The following is a 17,115-nucleotide window of genomic DNA, read 5'->3' as shown; positions in this document are numbered from 1 at the left end:
GAGTAATAAGATTTTTTATTTTTTTTAAGTACTTGGATTCATTTCTAGCAGGATGGAATTGAAAAGCAGAGAGGTTTATGTTCAACTTGATTAGAACCTTGGTTGGACAACAACACCGAGTAAGTGAACAGTTCTGGTTTTCATAAAAGTCTGCACCGGCCCTTCGAAAGATCACCCCACCTAGGCCCATTTCCTGCAGCCCCACTCTGAGGTGCTATTTAGCATGGCCAATCCACTTAATAAGCACATCTTTGGACTCCAAATCTAACTCCTTCTTGAAAACATACAATATTTTGGCCTCAGCTGCTTTCTGGGTAGAGAATTCCACAGGCACGCCATTCTCCGGTGAATAAATTTCTCCTCATCTCAGTCCTAAATGGTCTACCCAGTTGTCTCAGACTATGACCCCTGGTTCTGGTCTCCCCATCATTGGGAACATCCTTCCTGCATTTACTCTGTCTAGCCCTGTTAGAATTTTATAGGCTTCTATGGGAGCGCCCCCCCCCCCCCCCACCCCCGCTTTCTTCTGAACTCCAGTGACTATAATGCTAACCGATTCAACCTCGCCTCATATAATCCTAACCAGCTCAACCTCGCCTCATAATCCTAACCGACTCAACCTCGTCTCATACATCAGTCCCGCCATCCCAGAGATCAGTCTGGTAAACCTTTGCTGCACTCCTTCCATAGCAGGAACATCCTTCCTCAAGACAAGTCACCAAGAAAGATTGAATTGGCGGGAGCTCTTCTCTTTGGAAAAAAGACTGAGATGTGACCTATTAAGGGTAGACTTAGAAAAGATGTTTTACCAGAAGGTAAGGCAAGCACTAAGGGCCGTAAATATAACAGTCACTAATAAACCCAACAGGGATCTCAGTAGAAACTTATTTGTCCATTGGGGTGAGAATGTGGAACTTGCTGCCATAAGGAGTGGCTTAAGGAACTATTAATGTATTCAAACAAAAGACAAATAAATTCAAGGGCCACAGAGATAGGTTATATTATGGGTATATTAGGAACGCTTGCATGGAGCATAAATGTCAGCTTGGATCTTGGACTAAAAGGCTGTTTCTGTGCTGAAAATATTTGGTAAAATGCCTGAGCTGAATACAGTTTCTTGAGAGGTTGCACAGGGATGGTATGTTGAAAGGGCTTCCCTGTGCTATAAAACTCAGACTCTTATGATCTTTGGTCTAGGCGCATGAGTGCAAAATGGCAGGGCAGCATGGCAGTGCAGTGGTTAGCACTGCTGCATCACGCCGCCAAGGACGCAGGTTCGATCCTAGACCCCCGTCCGTATGGCTTTTTGCACATTCCCTCCGTGTCTGCGTGGGTCTCACCACCCCCACAACCCAAAAGATGTGCCGGGTAGGTGAATTGGCCACGCTAAATTGCCCGTTTATTGAAGAAAAAAATTGTGTACTCTAAATTTATGTGAAAAAATTTTTTAGATTAAACATTTAGCGCAGAATGGCCACCTGTGCAAGTCATTCTCAGAAATTCCTCCAGAGACAGAAACCAATTAATTATTTGACATATTCTCAACCAGCTTTGAAACAGTCTTTCAAAGATTAACAATCGGAAATATGTTCAGCACCAGCCACCTTTCACATTTTCTACTTACTATCCTATAGATAGGGACAGATTAGGGCATCAACTATATCATATCAGCTTTTGAACGTGGATTTTGTAACACAAACAAAACTATTGTTCTGAGATGGTCAACAGCCACAACTGATTTTACAGTTCTGATTTTCAGGTCACTGCCTAGATGCAGTAACTAAGAAAGTGCAGGCTACTCATTGATCTTTAATCTGATGCTTGATTTCTTGCTCGAATACACTCAAAGTTGGGACTTTTTCTGTCTCCCTTTCTTTTACCTACTTGCTTACAAATACAATGGTGACAACCTTTTTATCAGTGCTTTTGAAATGATCCAGAGACAGCAAGCTTCCACAGAATACATCCTCAATCCCAGCCAGCCCAGAAAAACACTCCACTCCAAAAGAATAAGGGACCAAATATCAGCAAATAGCAATTGAGAAGTAGACACGATGGGAACTTCCAGATGACCACAGGGAAAATACAGGAGATAAACTAGATCGAAAATTGAGTTACACCTCTTCCATAATGAGCCAGTGGCCCAAGATCCACGAGTGCAACAATGAAGTGTAACTAAGGGTTGAGGAAAACAGTAAAACTCAGTTATGGGCACAAATTCTCTGAAATGTCATTTCCATTCACATTGGGAAGTGAACAGCTATGAAGTGTACGTTAGGACAGATCAATTGAATTCTTCAACCCAACTTCTCCTCGTGCCCACCCAAACTTTTTTATGTAAATCAGCACAAATCATGGCACCATCATTAGCAACAATAGAAATCTTAGTAGAGAAACTGTGTGGGAAAATTAAATAAGAATCAGGACAGTCCATGACCAGGTCCACCAGTTCAAAAATCTTGTTAGAAGAGATGACAATGCCATCACCACCTTGCCTTTGCTCACAAACTTTCTCACAGCTTGGTTGCAATTAGTATCAATGCATAGAGTTCAACATCCAGCAAGATGAGACACAGCTGACCTGCCTAGCACTCCATAATTACAGCACCCTAACAAAGCAACGTGAACCTCCCTACCACCCCCCCTTCCCTCCTCCCCCTTATGTTGGTACAGAGGCGAGGGTATTTGGTCTCCCACCACAAAGTTTAGTGCTTGTACCGTTTGTTTTTATACAACTGTGTGGTTTACCGTTTCAAGAATCAGAATATCCAACCCCCCCGCCCCCCTACATTGGTACAGAGGCGAGGATACCCAGCTGCTGCAATGCAAAATTAGTGTTTGTACTGTTTGGCCTTGTACAACTGTTTACTGGTTTTTAATAAAAATATTCAAAGCAACGTGAAAGACTGATGGCGAGAGAGAGCGAATGAATTTTCTCACGAGGCGAGCATGGAATAGAAACAGGTATTAGGACATAGCTAAATTAAAAAGCTATGACCAATTGGACTTTACTATAGGATTTGAAGATACATGGCCTGACATAACTACGAAAGGCATACTGAGAATGTCTTGATTATAGAAAAATAAACAACCTTTATAAATGTTACAAGTAGTGCAAGCACAGCAACACAATTTAACAGAGTCCAGTTTGACAAGTGAAGCACAAATGATGCCGATATACACCGATGATTGGCACTGCAGTAATTTCTCACCTGTTGTGGGTACTGTAGCCCGCCCCCCATGGTGCCTTGGGCCCGGCCCTGCACACCCACGGGATAGCGCTGAGGCGCTGGAGGTCCATACGGTTGTCCTGGGTAAGGTCCGCTCTGTTGCGGTGGTGCTTGCTGTGCATATGGATTATTGCTGCCGCCATACAGCTGAGGTCTCTTCATCCCCATCTGGTCCATAGGGCTGGTTGGCTGATAAAGGAAATTGACCAGTGATTAGTTACTGGTGAAAATATAATTCCAACAGCCAAATTGTTCACACAATTCAGACAGGTGTATTATTTTTCCAAAATACCACCATGTAGATGAAGGAAAGAGAAAACGAACCAACATATTTACAAGCCTGGAAATAAATTGAACCACAAATGGGACCTTTTTCCCTCTTCTACAACATGTACTTTCTCTCTGTTGAATGTAATGCACGTTATCGGCAAGGAAGTATATTAAAAGTACAAGTCCAGCCAGTAAAGGTGTTCCATGGTATTCACTCACTCACTCTTAAAGCAACCACTGTTTAAAATAATCACTGACATTCATTACTGCCATTGGGCCTCCCGTATCGAAATTATACTCAAAGTGACCATCACAAACAAGCCAGCACCTTATAACAACAGTCACTCTATTATTAAGGAAGCAGCGACATTCTCTGAGCTCAAATTTTGAATAAGAAGCCAACACAAGAACAAAAAGGAATAATTGATATTAATGCAGAGAATGTAGGAATACAATGAATTGTTGCATAGCATCATGTACAATTCTTATCAAGTATTGTACACATCACAAGAGTATAGGAGCAGGCCCCAGTCTGCTGCAAGTCAACTGAGCAGGATTCAGACCATGCTCCAGCGACACAGTACAACCACCATCAACTCATATGACTGGGAACATCTTAAGCAGGAGCTGATACAAAGAGCGAGATACCTGAAAGTTTGTGAAGATAGCCACTGTAGAAAGAGCAAAGCCTCTACTAACATCAATGTTTAGCGCCCAATCCAATGACTGAAAATGTCCACAATCAGGAAGTCAAGGAAGTGTTCTATAAAAGTTGATCTCAATTAAGCAATAAAACAAGATTCAAAATGTACACGTCCATGGAAACTACTGCCATCTTTGATAGACTTCTAGCAGTCTCCATCATATTCCCAATGTTTGCAACAGTGTTCCCAGCACACAAATTTCTCGAACAGTTATTGGGTTCTCACGATATTAATGGGATTAGGCTGGATGGCTACAATGGGTTTAGGCTGGATGGCTACAATGGGCTGAATGGTTTCCTTCCATGCTGTAAATTTCAATGCTTTTCTGAAATATAATTGAAGAATTGCAACATATGGTTTCAGTATAATAGAACAGCCCACAAACCAAGAGGTAAGTAGTGTTCACCCTTTGCAGGGTATAGATGTTCCTCCATATATCTATCCCTCCTTTTGTGTCAAATATTATTAATCAGAAGATGAGGAGCCAACATACAACCCAAGATCAGGGACTCAATGACAGCCTTCCCTCAACAACTGTGCTGTGTAAATTTCCACGTCAGATATATTTGCTGGCAAACCCCAGAGATATGCTCTTTCCAAGACACTTTTAAGGCACCCCACCAAAGGGGGCAGCATTGCTGCTGTTAGCTCCTGGTTAAAAAGTTCATCTATTGGTTTACTGGTTTAAAAATAAATCAGAGGCAACACATGAATATAATTCCTCTGCCACTGACCTCAGCGCCATTTTCCCTTAAGTTAATCAGGACACAACTTTTATTCTGATCAAGAATCAAAACCTACTGTTCTTCCTAAGAGAGAAATTGTCACGAAAAACATTGGTTTAGTGTTTTTGCCATCTCCCAAATATTTTACTAGAAGTTAAACTACTCATATAAACAACATTTACGTATACATCCAGTGCAACGGTTACAGATTTTAAACCCAGGCTTTTAATGAATATGGGGAGAATGGCAGCTTTCGACGGGATGGCAATTGCTGGCTGCCATTTTGTGATCTACTGTGGACATTTTGTGGAGTGCACTAATTCAGGCACTGCACACTTAACTATAACTGCAGCTATTCAGATTGTGACATTCCAGCTTCTGAATAGAAACAACAGTTATACGGTGGTCTTCACAGAAAAACATCCTATCATGCAAACAGTCATTTCTCAAGCTTATTGGACAATGCAAAAACTATGAGTGATAGTACTGAGAACAACTGCTCACGGATTCTCTCTCAGTTCTTGCATGAAAAGTTTAGAAAATGTACAAATCAAGTCTGTAAACAGCTAGAAATTATAGCTGTGGAAAATTGAAATCCCTAAGCTGGTAAGTAGGAGTAACATTTGTGCCATGTAAATACAAGGAAACTACCATCTCCGAAACAAAAGTACAGAACCATTGTCCCCTTCCAGTAGCACCACCATCACTGGTATGCTACTATATACAGTGTGAGGTCACCACTGGTCAGAAGCCAGACTGAGCAGGCCATAACAAATACCGGGCTACCAAAGTGTAGCTGAGACTGGGTATTCTGCAGCGAGAATTATCATCTTCTTCATCCTCATACTATCTCCAATCTTGTACAAGACCCACTTAGTGCTCCTTTGAGCCTTCCTCGGATCCGATGACCAAATGTCCTCGTCTCTCATGTTACCCAAGATTTTAAATACTTCCCCTTCCTTAGTTCGGTTAGCCATCATTGTCCTCCCTCTTCAAAACAGCCATCACCCAATCTCCAGCCTCCCTTTCTCTCCAAAGTGCTGAATATGATGCCACCTCTCAAATCTATGACATTTCCTTCAATCCATCTTTACATCTCTCCAATCTGCTATATGCCCTGTTGCAGTAGTTAAATGGCTCCAAGCTCACAAATGATATTGCCTAGTGACAGTAATTTGAGTGTTTTGTTTGCAGCTTTAACACTGTTGACCAGACCATCCTGCTTTTAGCTGCTCTTCCAGTGCTTCGCTTAGTGGGACAGCCTTGGGTACACACCTGGCTATCCAACTATGGCTAATGTATTTTTTGCAACAGTCTTTCTTCCCACTCCTATATCATTACCTCTGCAGTCCCATGGGATCTTTTTTTGGCCACTTCCTCGTCCTCATCTATACACCTGCATCATCAACAGGTAAAAAGGTCAGTTCCAAAAGATGTACATGTTAGGTGAATTGGACATTCTGACTTTTCCCTCAAGTGCAGCCGAACAGGCACCATAGCGTGCGACTCAGGGATTTTAGTAACTTCCTTGCAGTGTTAATGTAAGCCTACTTGTCACACTAATAAAGATTATTATTACATATCTACCAACAATATCCAGCTCTGTATCTCAATCCCTCTTATGCCTCCACAATGGGTATCCAATTTTCCACATGGTGGTGCTCCACTCAAAAGGGGTCTGGTCTCATTCATTAACTATCTTTGCAGTTGGGCAGCACGGTGGCACAGTGGGTTAGCCCTGATGCCTCGTGGCGCTGAAGTCCCAGGTTCGATCCTGGCTCTGGATCACTGTCCGTGTGGAGTTTGCACATTCTCCCCGTGTTTGCGTGGGTTTCACCCCCCAACAACACAAAGATGTGCAGGGCAGGTGGATTGGCCATGCTAAATTGACCCTTAATTGGAAAAAATGAATTGGGTATTCTAAATTTATTTTTACAAAACTAGCTTTGCAGTTAGTTATTCCACACTTCCTGCAGAATTGAAACAAACTGGATTGAAACATACAAGAGTCTGGAGAGGGCGAATATGGAGAGGATGTGTCCTCTTGTGGGAGAAGATAGCAAATGTTGTCCCCTTGTTCAAGAAGGGGAGTAGAGACAACCCCGGTAACTATAAACCAGTGAGCCTTACTTCGGTTGTGGGCAAAGTCTTGGAAAGGTTGATAAGAGATAGGACGTACAATCATCTGGAAAGGAATAATTTAATTAGAGATAGTCAACACAGTTTTGTGAAGGGTAGGTCGTGCCTCACCTACCGAGGAAAAAGGCTCTCACTGTCCACCCTATCTAATCCTCTGACCATCTTGTATGCCTCAATTAAGTCACCTCTTAACCACCTTCTTTCTAAAGAAAATAACCTCAAGTCCCTCAGCCTGCCCTCATAAGATCTTCCCTCCAGACCAGGAAACATCCTGGTAAATCTCCTCTGCACCCTTTTCAATGCTTCCACATCCTTCCTATAATGCGGCGACCAGAACTGCACGCAACACTCGAAATGCGGCCGCACCAGAGTTTTGTACAGTTGCAACATGACCTCATGGCTCCGAAACTCAATCCCTCTACCAATAAAAGCTAACACACCGTATGCCTTCTTAACAACCGTCTCAACCTGGGTGGCAACTTTCAGGGATCTATGTACATGGACACCAAGATCTCTCCGCTCATCCACACTACCAAGAATCTTACTGAGATTCCTTATTGAGTTCTTTGAGAAGGTGACCAAACACGTGGACGAGGGTAAAGCAGTTGATGTGGTGTATATGGATTTCAGTAAAGCGTTTGATAAGGTTCCCCACGGTAGGCTATTACAGAAAATACAGAGGCATGGGATTCAGGGTGATTTAGCAGTTTGGATCAGAAATTGGCTAGCTGGAAGAAGGCAAAGGGTGGTGGTTGATGGGAAATGTTCACACTGGAGTCCAGTGACTAGTGATGTACCACAAGGATCTGTTTTGGGGCCACTGCTGTTTGTCATTTTTATAAATGACCTGGAGAATGGCGTAAAAGGACGGGTGAGTAAATTTGCCGATGACACTAAAGTTGGTGGAGTTGTGGACAGTGCGGAAGGATGTAACACGTTACAGAGGGACATAGATAAGCTGCAGAGCTGGGCTGCGAGGTGGCAAATGCAGTTTAATGCAGAAAAATGTGAGGTAATTCATTTTGGAAGGAATAACAGGAAGACAGAGTACTGGGCAAATGGTAAGATTCTTGGTAGTGTGGATGAGCGGAGAGATCTTGGTGTCCATGTACATAGATCCCTGAAAGTTGCCACCCAGGTTGAGACGGTTGTTAAGAAGGCATACGGTGTGTTAGCTTTTATTGGTAGAGGGATTGAGTTTCGGAGCCATGAGGTCATGTTGCAGCTGTACAAAACTCTGGTGCGGCCGCATTTCGAGTATTGCGTGCAGTTCTGGTCGCCGCATTATAGGATGTGGAAGCATTGAAAAGGGTGCAGAGGAGATTTACCAGGATGTTTCCTGGTCTGGAGGGAAGATCTTATGAGGGCAGGCTGAGGGACTTGAGGTTATTTTCTTTAGAAAGGTGGTTAAGGGGTGACTTAATTGAGGCATACAAGATGGTCAGAGGATTGGATAGGGTGGACAGTGAGAGCCTTTTTCCTCGGATGGTGATGTCGAGCACGAGGGGACATGGCTTTAAATTGAGGGGTGATATATATAGGACAGATGTCAGAGGTAGGTTCATTATTCAGAGAGTAGCCAGGGCGTGGAATGCCCTGCCTGCAACAGTAGTGGACTCGTCAACATTAAGGGCATTTAAATGGTCATTGGATAAACATATGGATGATAAGGGAATAGTGTAGATGGGCTTTAGAGTGGTTTCAAAGGTCGGTGCAACATCGAGGGCCGAAGGGCCTGTACTGCGCTATAATGTTCTATGTTCTAATCTAGAACTAGAGGTCATTGTTTAAAAATAAGGGGTCGACCATTTAAGACAGAGATGAGGAGAAATATTTTTTCCTCAGAGTGTAGTGAGTCTTTGGAACTCCCTTCCTCAAAAGGGTGGAAGCAAAGTCTTTGAATGTTTTCAAGGCTGAGTTAGGTAGGTTCGCGGGGTGGGTGGAGTGTTTACCAGAGGTAGGCTGGACGTTACAGTCAGATCAATCATTATCTTATTGAATGGCGGAGCAGGCTCGAAGTGGCCTATTCCTGCTCCCAACTCATATTAAGCACTTCCTTAGCTGTCCAACTGTAACCAAGAAAGAAGAGTGCAGTTCCACCAAGTATCACTGCAAATAGCACAACATCATGGAAGTGTTTTTTTTTTTTTTAAATCTCTTTTACATTGTAGGAAGTTGCTGTGTGGAAGTGTCAGAGAAACCCCCAACCTCCATGTGCTGCCTCTTTTACCGTCCTGCCTGGCACCACTCCAAGACCTTCGACACTCACTGTTATGATTTTTGCTTCAAGATCCGACAGCAGTTTAAGAGATTAACCTCCGATGTTTAAGGTCCCGGGAGGTCTAGCCATTTATATTAACCGCTTGAATCCGTGCAGCTCCGATCAACGTACAGAGATGTAAATCTACCGTTTATTATTTCTGGTGCTGAATTACAACACACTGGTCACAGGCCCTGCCAGGCTACTGACACTTGTTGGAAATAAACACAAATCATTACTTTTTAAAAAATTAAATATAGAGCACCCAATTCATTTTTTCCAATTAAGGGGCAATTTAGCGTGGCCAATCCACCGAGCCTGAACATCTTTTTGGGTTGTGGGGGTGAAACCCACTCAAACACGGGGAGAATGTGCAAACTCCACATGGACACGACACAAACTCCACTCCTCCCAGAGCCGGAATCGAACCTAGGGCCTCGGCGCCGTGAGGCTGCAGGGCTATCCCACTGCGCCACAATGCTGCCCCAACACAAATCATTACTTTCGATGATCAATAAATTAAAATATAATGACTCCACTACTTTGAAATTTAAACAAATTAAATAAAAATTTCGAGTTGGATTAGCAAGACCGAAATCAAGACGAATAATTCAGAGAACACAAGTTAAAATCCACCTATTGCAGTTTGGAAACTATTCTATTTAGCTTTTACAATAAAATCCTGTGCCCTCTGGCAAAGCAAAAAGAAACAAACATTGGATAAGAGCAAATTATAGGACTTTCCCAAGTACGGCTCACTCACAGCACATGCACACACTACACAGAGACAGACAGCACACAACCACCCCCCCCCCCCCACCCCCACACACCCCCCCCCCCCCCCCCCCCCCACCCACACACACACACACACGCAACCCCCTACGCACACGCGCACACGATAAAAATGTGGAACTAAAGGTCTAACAGTGACCAAGAACCCATTGTTGTTTGTCATAAAAACCCATCTGGTTCACTAATGTCCTTTAGGGAAAGAAATCTGTCATCCTTACACGGTCTGCCCTACATGTGACTCCAGATCTACGGCAATGTGGTTGACTCTTAAATGCCCTCAGGAATGGGCAATAAATGCTGACCCAGCCAGCGATGCCCACATCCCATGAACAAATTTTTTAAAAAGATATTGTGAGCTAGGCATGGAATTTCAACGGTTGAGGCCTTTGGCAGCAGAGGAGGAATTAAAATTAGGGAAGCAAAAGAGCCAGAATTGGAGGGGTACATGGATCTCAGGGGATTGTACGTATACAGGTGATTACAGAGATATGGATGGCAATGCCAAGGATAGATCTGAAAACAAGGATGAGAATTTTTATATAAATATATATATATTGCTGCACTGGGAACCAATCTGGGTCAGTTAACACAGAAGTGATGGTTAAAGTGTTTGATGCAAGTTAGGAGGTGGGATGTAGAATCTTCACAGAATCACAGAAAAATACAGTGCAGAAAAGGCCCTTCGGCCCATCGAGTCTGCACAGCCACATGAAAGGTACCTGATCTGCCAATCCTAATCCCATTTGCCAGTACTTGGCCCATAACCTCAAATGTTAAGATGTGCCAAGTGCTCATCCAGGTGGTAGAGGCAACCCGCCTCTAACACCCTCCCAGGCAATGTATTCCAGACCGTCACCACCCTCTGGGTAAAAAGATTTTTCCACAAATCCCCCCCCAGAATCTTCCGCCCCTCACCTTGAACTTGTGTTCCCTCGTAACCGACCCTTCAACTAAGGGGAACAGCTGTTCCCTCTCCACCCCGTTCATGCCCCTCAATCTTGTGCACCTCGATCAGGTCCCCGCTCAGTCGTCTCTGATCCAGCGAAAACAACCCAAGTCTATCCAACCTCTCTTCAAAACTAAAATGTTCCATCCCAGGCAACATCCTGGTGTAACATCCTTCTGATAACGCACCGATCAGTTCTCCAGCTGTGGCCTCACCAATGTTCTATATAACTCCAACATGACTTCCTTGATTTTGTAGTCTAAGTCACGATTTATAAAGGAAAGTGTACCATATGCCTTTTTCACCACCCTATTAACCTGCCCTTCTGTCTTCAGAGATCTATTTACAAACACGTCATGCTCTTTTTGTTCCTCAGGATTTCCCAGTGTGATGCTATTCATTGAATATTTCCTTGTCAAATTGCTCCTTCCAAAGTGTAACATCTCACACTTTTCAGGATTAAATTCCATCTGCACTTTTCTGCCCATTTGGCCACCCCATCCATATCTTCCTGTAACCCAAGACTCTCAGCCTCACCATTAACCACCCCGGTCTTTGTGTCATCAGCAAACTTACTGATCCTACCCCCCACATAGTCATCCAAGTAGTTTATATAAATGACAAATAATAAGGGAACCAGCGCAGATCCCTGTGGTATGCCACTGGACATTGGCTTCCAGTCACTAACACAGTCTGTCATCACGCTCTGTCTCCTACAGCTCAGCCAGCTTTGAATCCACCTTTTCAAGTTCCCCGGTATCCCATGTGCATTTGCCTTCTTTATAAGTCTCTAATGTAGGGAGACCTTGTCAAATGCTTTGCTGAAATCCATGTAAACTACATCAACTACACTACCCTCATCTACACACTTAGGCACGTGCTCAAAAAATTCAATCAAATTTGTTAGGCATGACCTCCCTCTGACAAAGCCATGCTGAGTATTCCTGATCACATCTTGCCTCTCCAAGTGGAGATAGATTCCCTCCTTCAGAAGTTTCTCCTCTTCCCCACCACTGACATGAGACTTACTGGTCTGTAGTTCCCTGGCTTATCACAACAGCCTTTCTTAAATAGTGGGGCCACATTCACAATTCTCCAGTCCTCTGGCACCTTTCCCATGGCCAGAGAAGAATTACAAATTTGGATCAGGGCCCTGTAATCTCCTCCCTCGCTTCCCACAGCAACTTGGGATGCAATTTGTCCGGACCTGGAGATTTTTCCACATTTAAGCTTGCCAACACCTAAGTTGGTGGTGGCTCCGGAAAGTTGGTAGTAGCTCCGGATCTGATTAACAAGGTTTTTGAGGAATTTTATGAGGGGTTGTACAGGTCTGAGCCACCTGGGGGACAGTGAGATGCAGGAATATCTAGATGGGGTGGGGTACCCGAGGTTAGGAGAGGGGGACAGGAGCGAAGTGGAGCAGGAGATAAAGGATGCGATTGGGAGGATGCAGTCGGGGAAGGTGGCAGGGCCGGATGGGTTTCCGGTGGAATATTATAAAAAATTTAAGGATAAGCTGGCACCCCTGATGGTGGGGATGTTTGAAGAGGCGATAGGGAAGGGGGTGTTGCCACAAACTTTGGGGCAGGCATCAATTTCCCTGTTGCGAAAAAAAGTTAAGGATCCGACGGAGTGTGGGTCGTATAGGCCCACATCTCTTCGGAATGTGGGCGCAAAAGTATTGGCAAAGGTACTGGCCGGTAGGCTGGAGGAGTGCCTCCCGAAGGTGATAGGTGAAGATCAGAATGGGTTCGTGAGTGAGGCAGCTCTTTTCAAACATTAGAAGGGCATTGAACGTCGTTATGGCACCGGCAGAGGGAAAGGAAACAGAGGTGGTTGTGGCATTGGGAAGCTGAGAAGGCGTTTGGCCAGGTAGAATGGGGGTACTTAATGCCAGTTCTGGAGCATTTTGGGATTGGACCAAGATTTGTGAACTGGGTAATGCTACTATATAATGAGCCGAGGGCGAGTGTCCGCACAAACAACATTAGCTCGAGGTACTTCTCTCTCCACCGTGGGACTAGGCAGGGATGTCCCATTTCCCCCCTGCTGTTTGCACTCGCGATTGAGCCATTGGCCATCGCATTAAGACGTTCTGGGGTATGGACAGGAATAGTGTGGGGGGAGGGGGAGGGGGGGGGGGAAATAGAGCATAGGGTGTTCTTATATGCCGATGACTTGCTGTTATACGTGTCGGAACCGAGTGTGTCGGTAAGGGGAATATTGGAGCTGCTTCGAGTGTTTGGGTCTTTCTCGGGGTACAAACTAAATCTAGACAAGAGAGAGTATTTTGTGGTGTCTCGGCCGGGGGTGGGGGTGGGGTGGCTGCCATTCCGTAGGGCAGGGACTCACTTTAGGTACTTGGGGGTGCAGGTTGCCCGGGAGTGGGGGGGGGGGGGGGCTCCGCAGGTACAACATTTCTAGTTTGGTGAGGAGAGTGAAAGCTGATCTGGCCTCCCTCTGTCACTGGCGGGTTGGGTACAGGCAGTTAAAATGATCATGTTGCTGTGATTTCTGTTTATTTTTCAGTGCCTGCCGATTTTCCTGCCAAAGGCTTTTTTCAGAGAGATTGAGGGAAGGGTTACGTCGTTCATATGGGGAGGGAAGGTGGCCAGAGTTAGAAAGGTGCTGCTACAGAGGGGAAGGCAGGCAGGGCGTTTGGGTCTTCCGAACCTGATGTATTACTACTGGGCGGCCAATGTGGAGAGGGTGCGGAGCTGGGTCAGAGGGGTTGATTCCCAGTGAGTCAGAATGGAGGAGAGTTTGTGCAGGGGGTCGGGATTGAAAGCACTAGCAACAGTGCCGCTCCCGATAGCCCCGGGGAAATACTCAGGGAGTCCGGTAATAATAGCTTCATTGAGAATTTAGAGGCAGTTGCGCCAACACTTCGGGTTGGGGTCAGGGTCAAGGGAACTGCCGATTCGGGAGGACCACAGATTTGAGCCAGGGAGGTGGGATGGAAATGGGAGGAGAAGGGGATTAAGACACTAAAAGATTTGGTTCTTAGGGGTCGGTTTGCAGGATTGAAGGAGCTGGAAGCGAAGTATGGGCTGGAGCAGGGGGTAATGTTTAGATACCTGCAGGTTCGAGATTTTGCCAGAAAGGAGATACAGGGCTTCCCGGTGGAGCCGGCCTCCACATTGCTGGAGGAGGTGCTGACAACAGGGGGACTGGAGAAGGGTGTAGTGTCAGTGGTTTACAGGGCAATTATGGAAGAGGAAAAGGCACCACTGGAAGGGGTTTTTAGGGTAATTTCTAAAGTGGTGCACGTGAAACTGGACCCGGGCCCCCGGGAGACCATATTCAGGGTGTCGGACCAGCCAGGGTTGGAAACTGGTGCGGAGGCAGATATTGTAGCCTTCGCCTCGCTGATCGCCCGAAGGCGGATCCTGATGGGTTGGAGAACAATCTCTGCACCCTGTGCCCTGGCGTGGCAGGGGGGGGGGGGGGGGGGGAGACCTGTTGGAATTCTTGACTCTTGAGAAGGTTAAGTTTGAACTGAGGGGAAGGATGGAGGGGTTCTACAATTCATGGGCATTATTCATTATGCGCTTTCAAGAACTGAATAACATTGAACATTAGCTGGGGGTGGGTGGAGGGGGGCGGTGTGTGTTCACGGTGACTATGGGTGATTCCTGATTCCTTTTTGTCATTTGTTTATGTGAACATGCAGGCTAATGTTTGGGGTTTGGTGGGAGGATGGGATCGTTGTTATTGATATGGGGATTGACATATTTGTTACTGATTATTGTTTATTGTTGGTGGGTGTAAATTTGGGAGAAAATGTGAAAAAGGAGGGGAATAAAAAATATTTTTTTAAAAAGACAACTTGTCACCTTAGCTTCCCTGCCAAAGGGAAAATGTTATGATGGTACATCATGTATTAGCTGCAAATCAGATTAAAGGCTGATCATGAACTCTCAAAAAAAAAGCTTCCCAACACCTTGTCCCTCCTATGACAACTTGCACAATAATCTCTCAGTCTCTCTCCCCGAGTTCCATATCTGCCTCCTCATTCTCTTGGTTGAAGACAGATGTGAAATATTCAGTTAACACCCTACCAATGTCCTCTGGCTCCACTCTCAGATTCCCCCCTTGGTCCCTAATGGGCCCCACTTTTTCCCTAGTTTTCCCTACTTTTACCAGCTAGAGATTTCTCATATCCCCTCTTTGCTCTCCTTATTGCTTTCTTTTTTTAAATACATTTAGAGTACCCAAATATTTTTTCCAATTAAGGGGCAATTTAGTGAGGCCAATCCACCTATCCTGCACATCTTTCGGGTTGTGGGGGTGAAACCCATGCAGACACGGAGAGAATATGCAAACTCCTCACGGACAGTGACCCAGGGCCGGGATTCGAACCTGGGACCTCAGCGCCGTAGGCAGCAATGCTAACCACTGTGCCACCGTGCTGCCCTCTAATTGTTTTCTTAAGCTTCAAACTGCACTTTCTGTAATGCCTGTTGATTTGCTCCCCTTGAACTTCTTAAAAGCCTCTCTCTTCTTTCTCATTGTATCTTGAATATCTCTGGTCATCCATGGTTCTCCGGGCTAGTTACTCCTTCCTATTACCCTAGAGGGAAGATGTTGGGCCTGTACCCTCCCCATTTCCTCTTTGAACACCCCCACTGCTCTTCTGTAGATCTCCCCACCAGTAACCTGTTCCAATCTACCTCGGTCAGATCCTGTCTTATTTGACTAAAATCTGCTCTCCCCAATCCAAGACCTTTTTCTGCAATTTGTCTATTTCCTTGTCCATAACAAACTTAAATTGCACCATGCTGTGGTCACTATCACTAAAGTGCTCCCCATCACATTACATTATGTGAGATTGTTTCTGAAAGGTGGGAGGCTGGGCAGGATTAATAAGTCTATAGGTTAAAAAGACACTGGAGAGGGTTTTCAGCAGTATATGCGAGGAAGGTGACAGAAATCGGCAATATTATGGAGATAGATGTAGGCACTGATTGATGGAGAGGGTATGGGGCTAGAAACTCAGCACAGGGTCAAATATTACACCACAGTTGCAACGGTCCAGTTTAGCTGAGGCATCCACCAGGGAGAGGAATACATTTGGTGACTAGGGAACAGAGTTCGTGGTTATTTGTGATAAAGATTCTAACCAGCTAACGTACAGCCTACTGGTAAAAGAAGTTTCCATTCTGCTCAAAGGCATCAATGGCCAGTTTTGCTTTTTTGGGGGAGAAATAGTGTCAGAGTCACTAGTTACAGCACAGAGAGGCACCCTTCAGCCCATTGCGTCAGCGCTGACCACCTCGGATCTATTTCTTCTTTTTTTTTTTAAATTTAGGGTACCTAATTCATTTTTTCCAATTAAGAGGCAATTTAGTGTGGCCAATCCACCTAGTCTGCACATGTTTGGGTTGTGGGGGCGAAACCCACGCAAACACGGGGAGAATATGCGAACTCCACACGGACAGTAACCCAGAGCCGGGATCGAACCTGGGACTTCGACTCCATGAGGTAGAGTGCTAATCACTGCGCCACCGTGCTGCCCTCAGCATCTATTCTAATCCCATTTTCCAGCATTTGGCCCATAGCCTTGTATGCTATGGCATTTCAAGTTCCTGCCTCTACCACCCTTATGGGCAGTGAGTTCCAGATTCCAATGATGTTCTGGGTGAAAAAGTGTGTTTCCTCCCATCTCCTCTGAACCTCCTGCCCCTTACCTTAAATCTATGTCCCCTGGTTATTGACTCCTGCACTGAGGAGAAAAGTGCCTTCCCAGCCATCCCATGACCCTTAGTTTTATACACCTCAAATCAGCCTTCTCTGCTCCAGGGAAAACAACCCCAGCCTATCCAGCCTCTCTTGATAGCTGAAACGATCCAGCCCAGGCAACATCCTGGTGAATCACCTCTGCACCCTTTCCAGTGCAATCATTTCCTTTCTATAGTGTGATCGGAACTGTCACAGTACGCCAGCTGGGGCCTAAAGAGCATTTTATACAACTCCAGCATAACTTCCCTCCTCTTATATTCAATGCCTCGCTTAATAAAGACAAAGAGGGAGGAGGGCGGGGGTGGGC

The 17,115-nt window shown here is 45.2% G+C and overlaps 1 protein-coding gene across 6 annotated transcripts in view; it reads right to left on the bottom strand.

Moving 5' to 3' along the window:
* The window catches only part of LOC140414552 (AT-rich interactive domain-containing protein 1A-like), a 251,459-nt gene that overhangs the window by 183,357 nt on the left and 50,987 nt on the right, over positions 1 to 17,115 (bottom strand). For all 6 annotated transcript variants that reach the window (XM_072500985.1, XM_072500986.1, XM_072500988.1 and 3 more), the window contains exon 2: positions 3,213 to 3,419. In XM_072500985.1, the coding sequence (XP_072357086.1) occupies positions 3,213 to 3,419 (207 nt within the window). The remainder of the gene's footprint in view (positions 1 to 3,212; positions 3,420 to 17,115) is intronic.

This window comes from Scyliorhinus torazame, chromosome 1 (assembly GCF_047496885.1).
Source record: "Scyliorhinus torazame isolate Kashiwa2021f chromosome 1, sScyTor2.1, whole genome shotgun sequence".
In the NCBI taxonomy this organism is placed as follows: Eukaryota; Metazoa; Chordata; class Chondrichthyes; order Carcharhiniformes; family Scyliorhinidae; genus Scyliorhinus; species Scyliorhinus torazame.
This window is presented reverse-complemented; position numbering and strand designations above follow the sequence as displayed.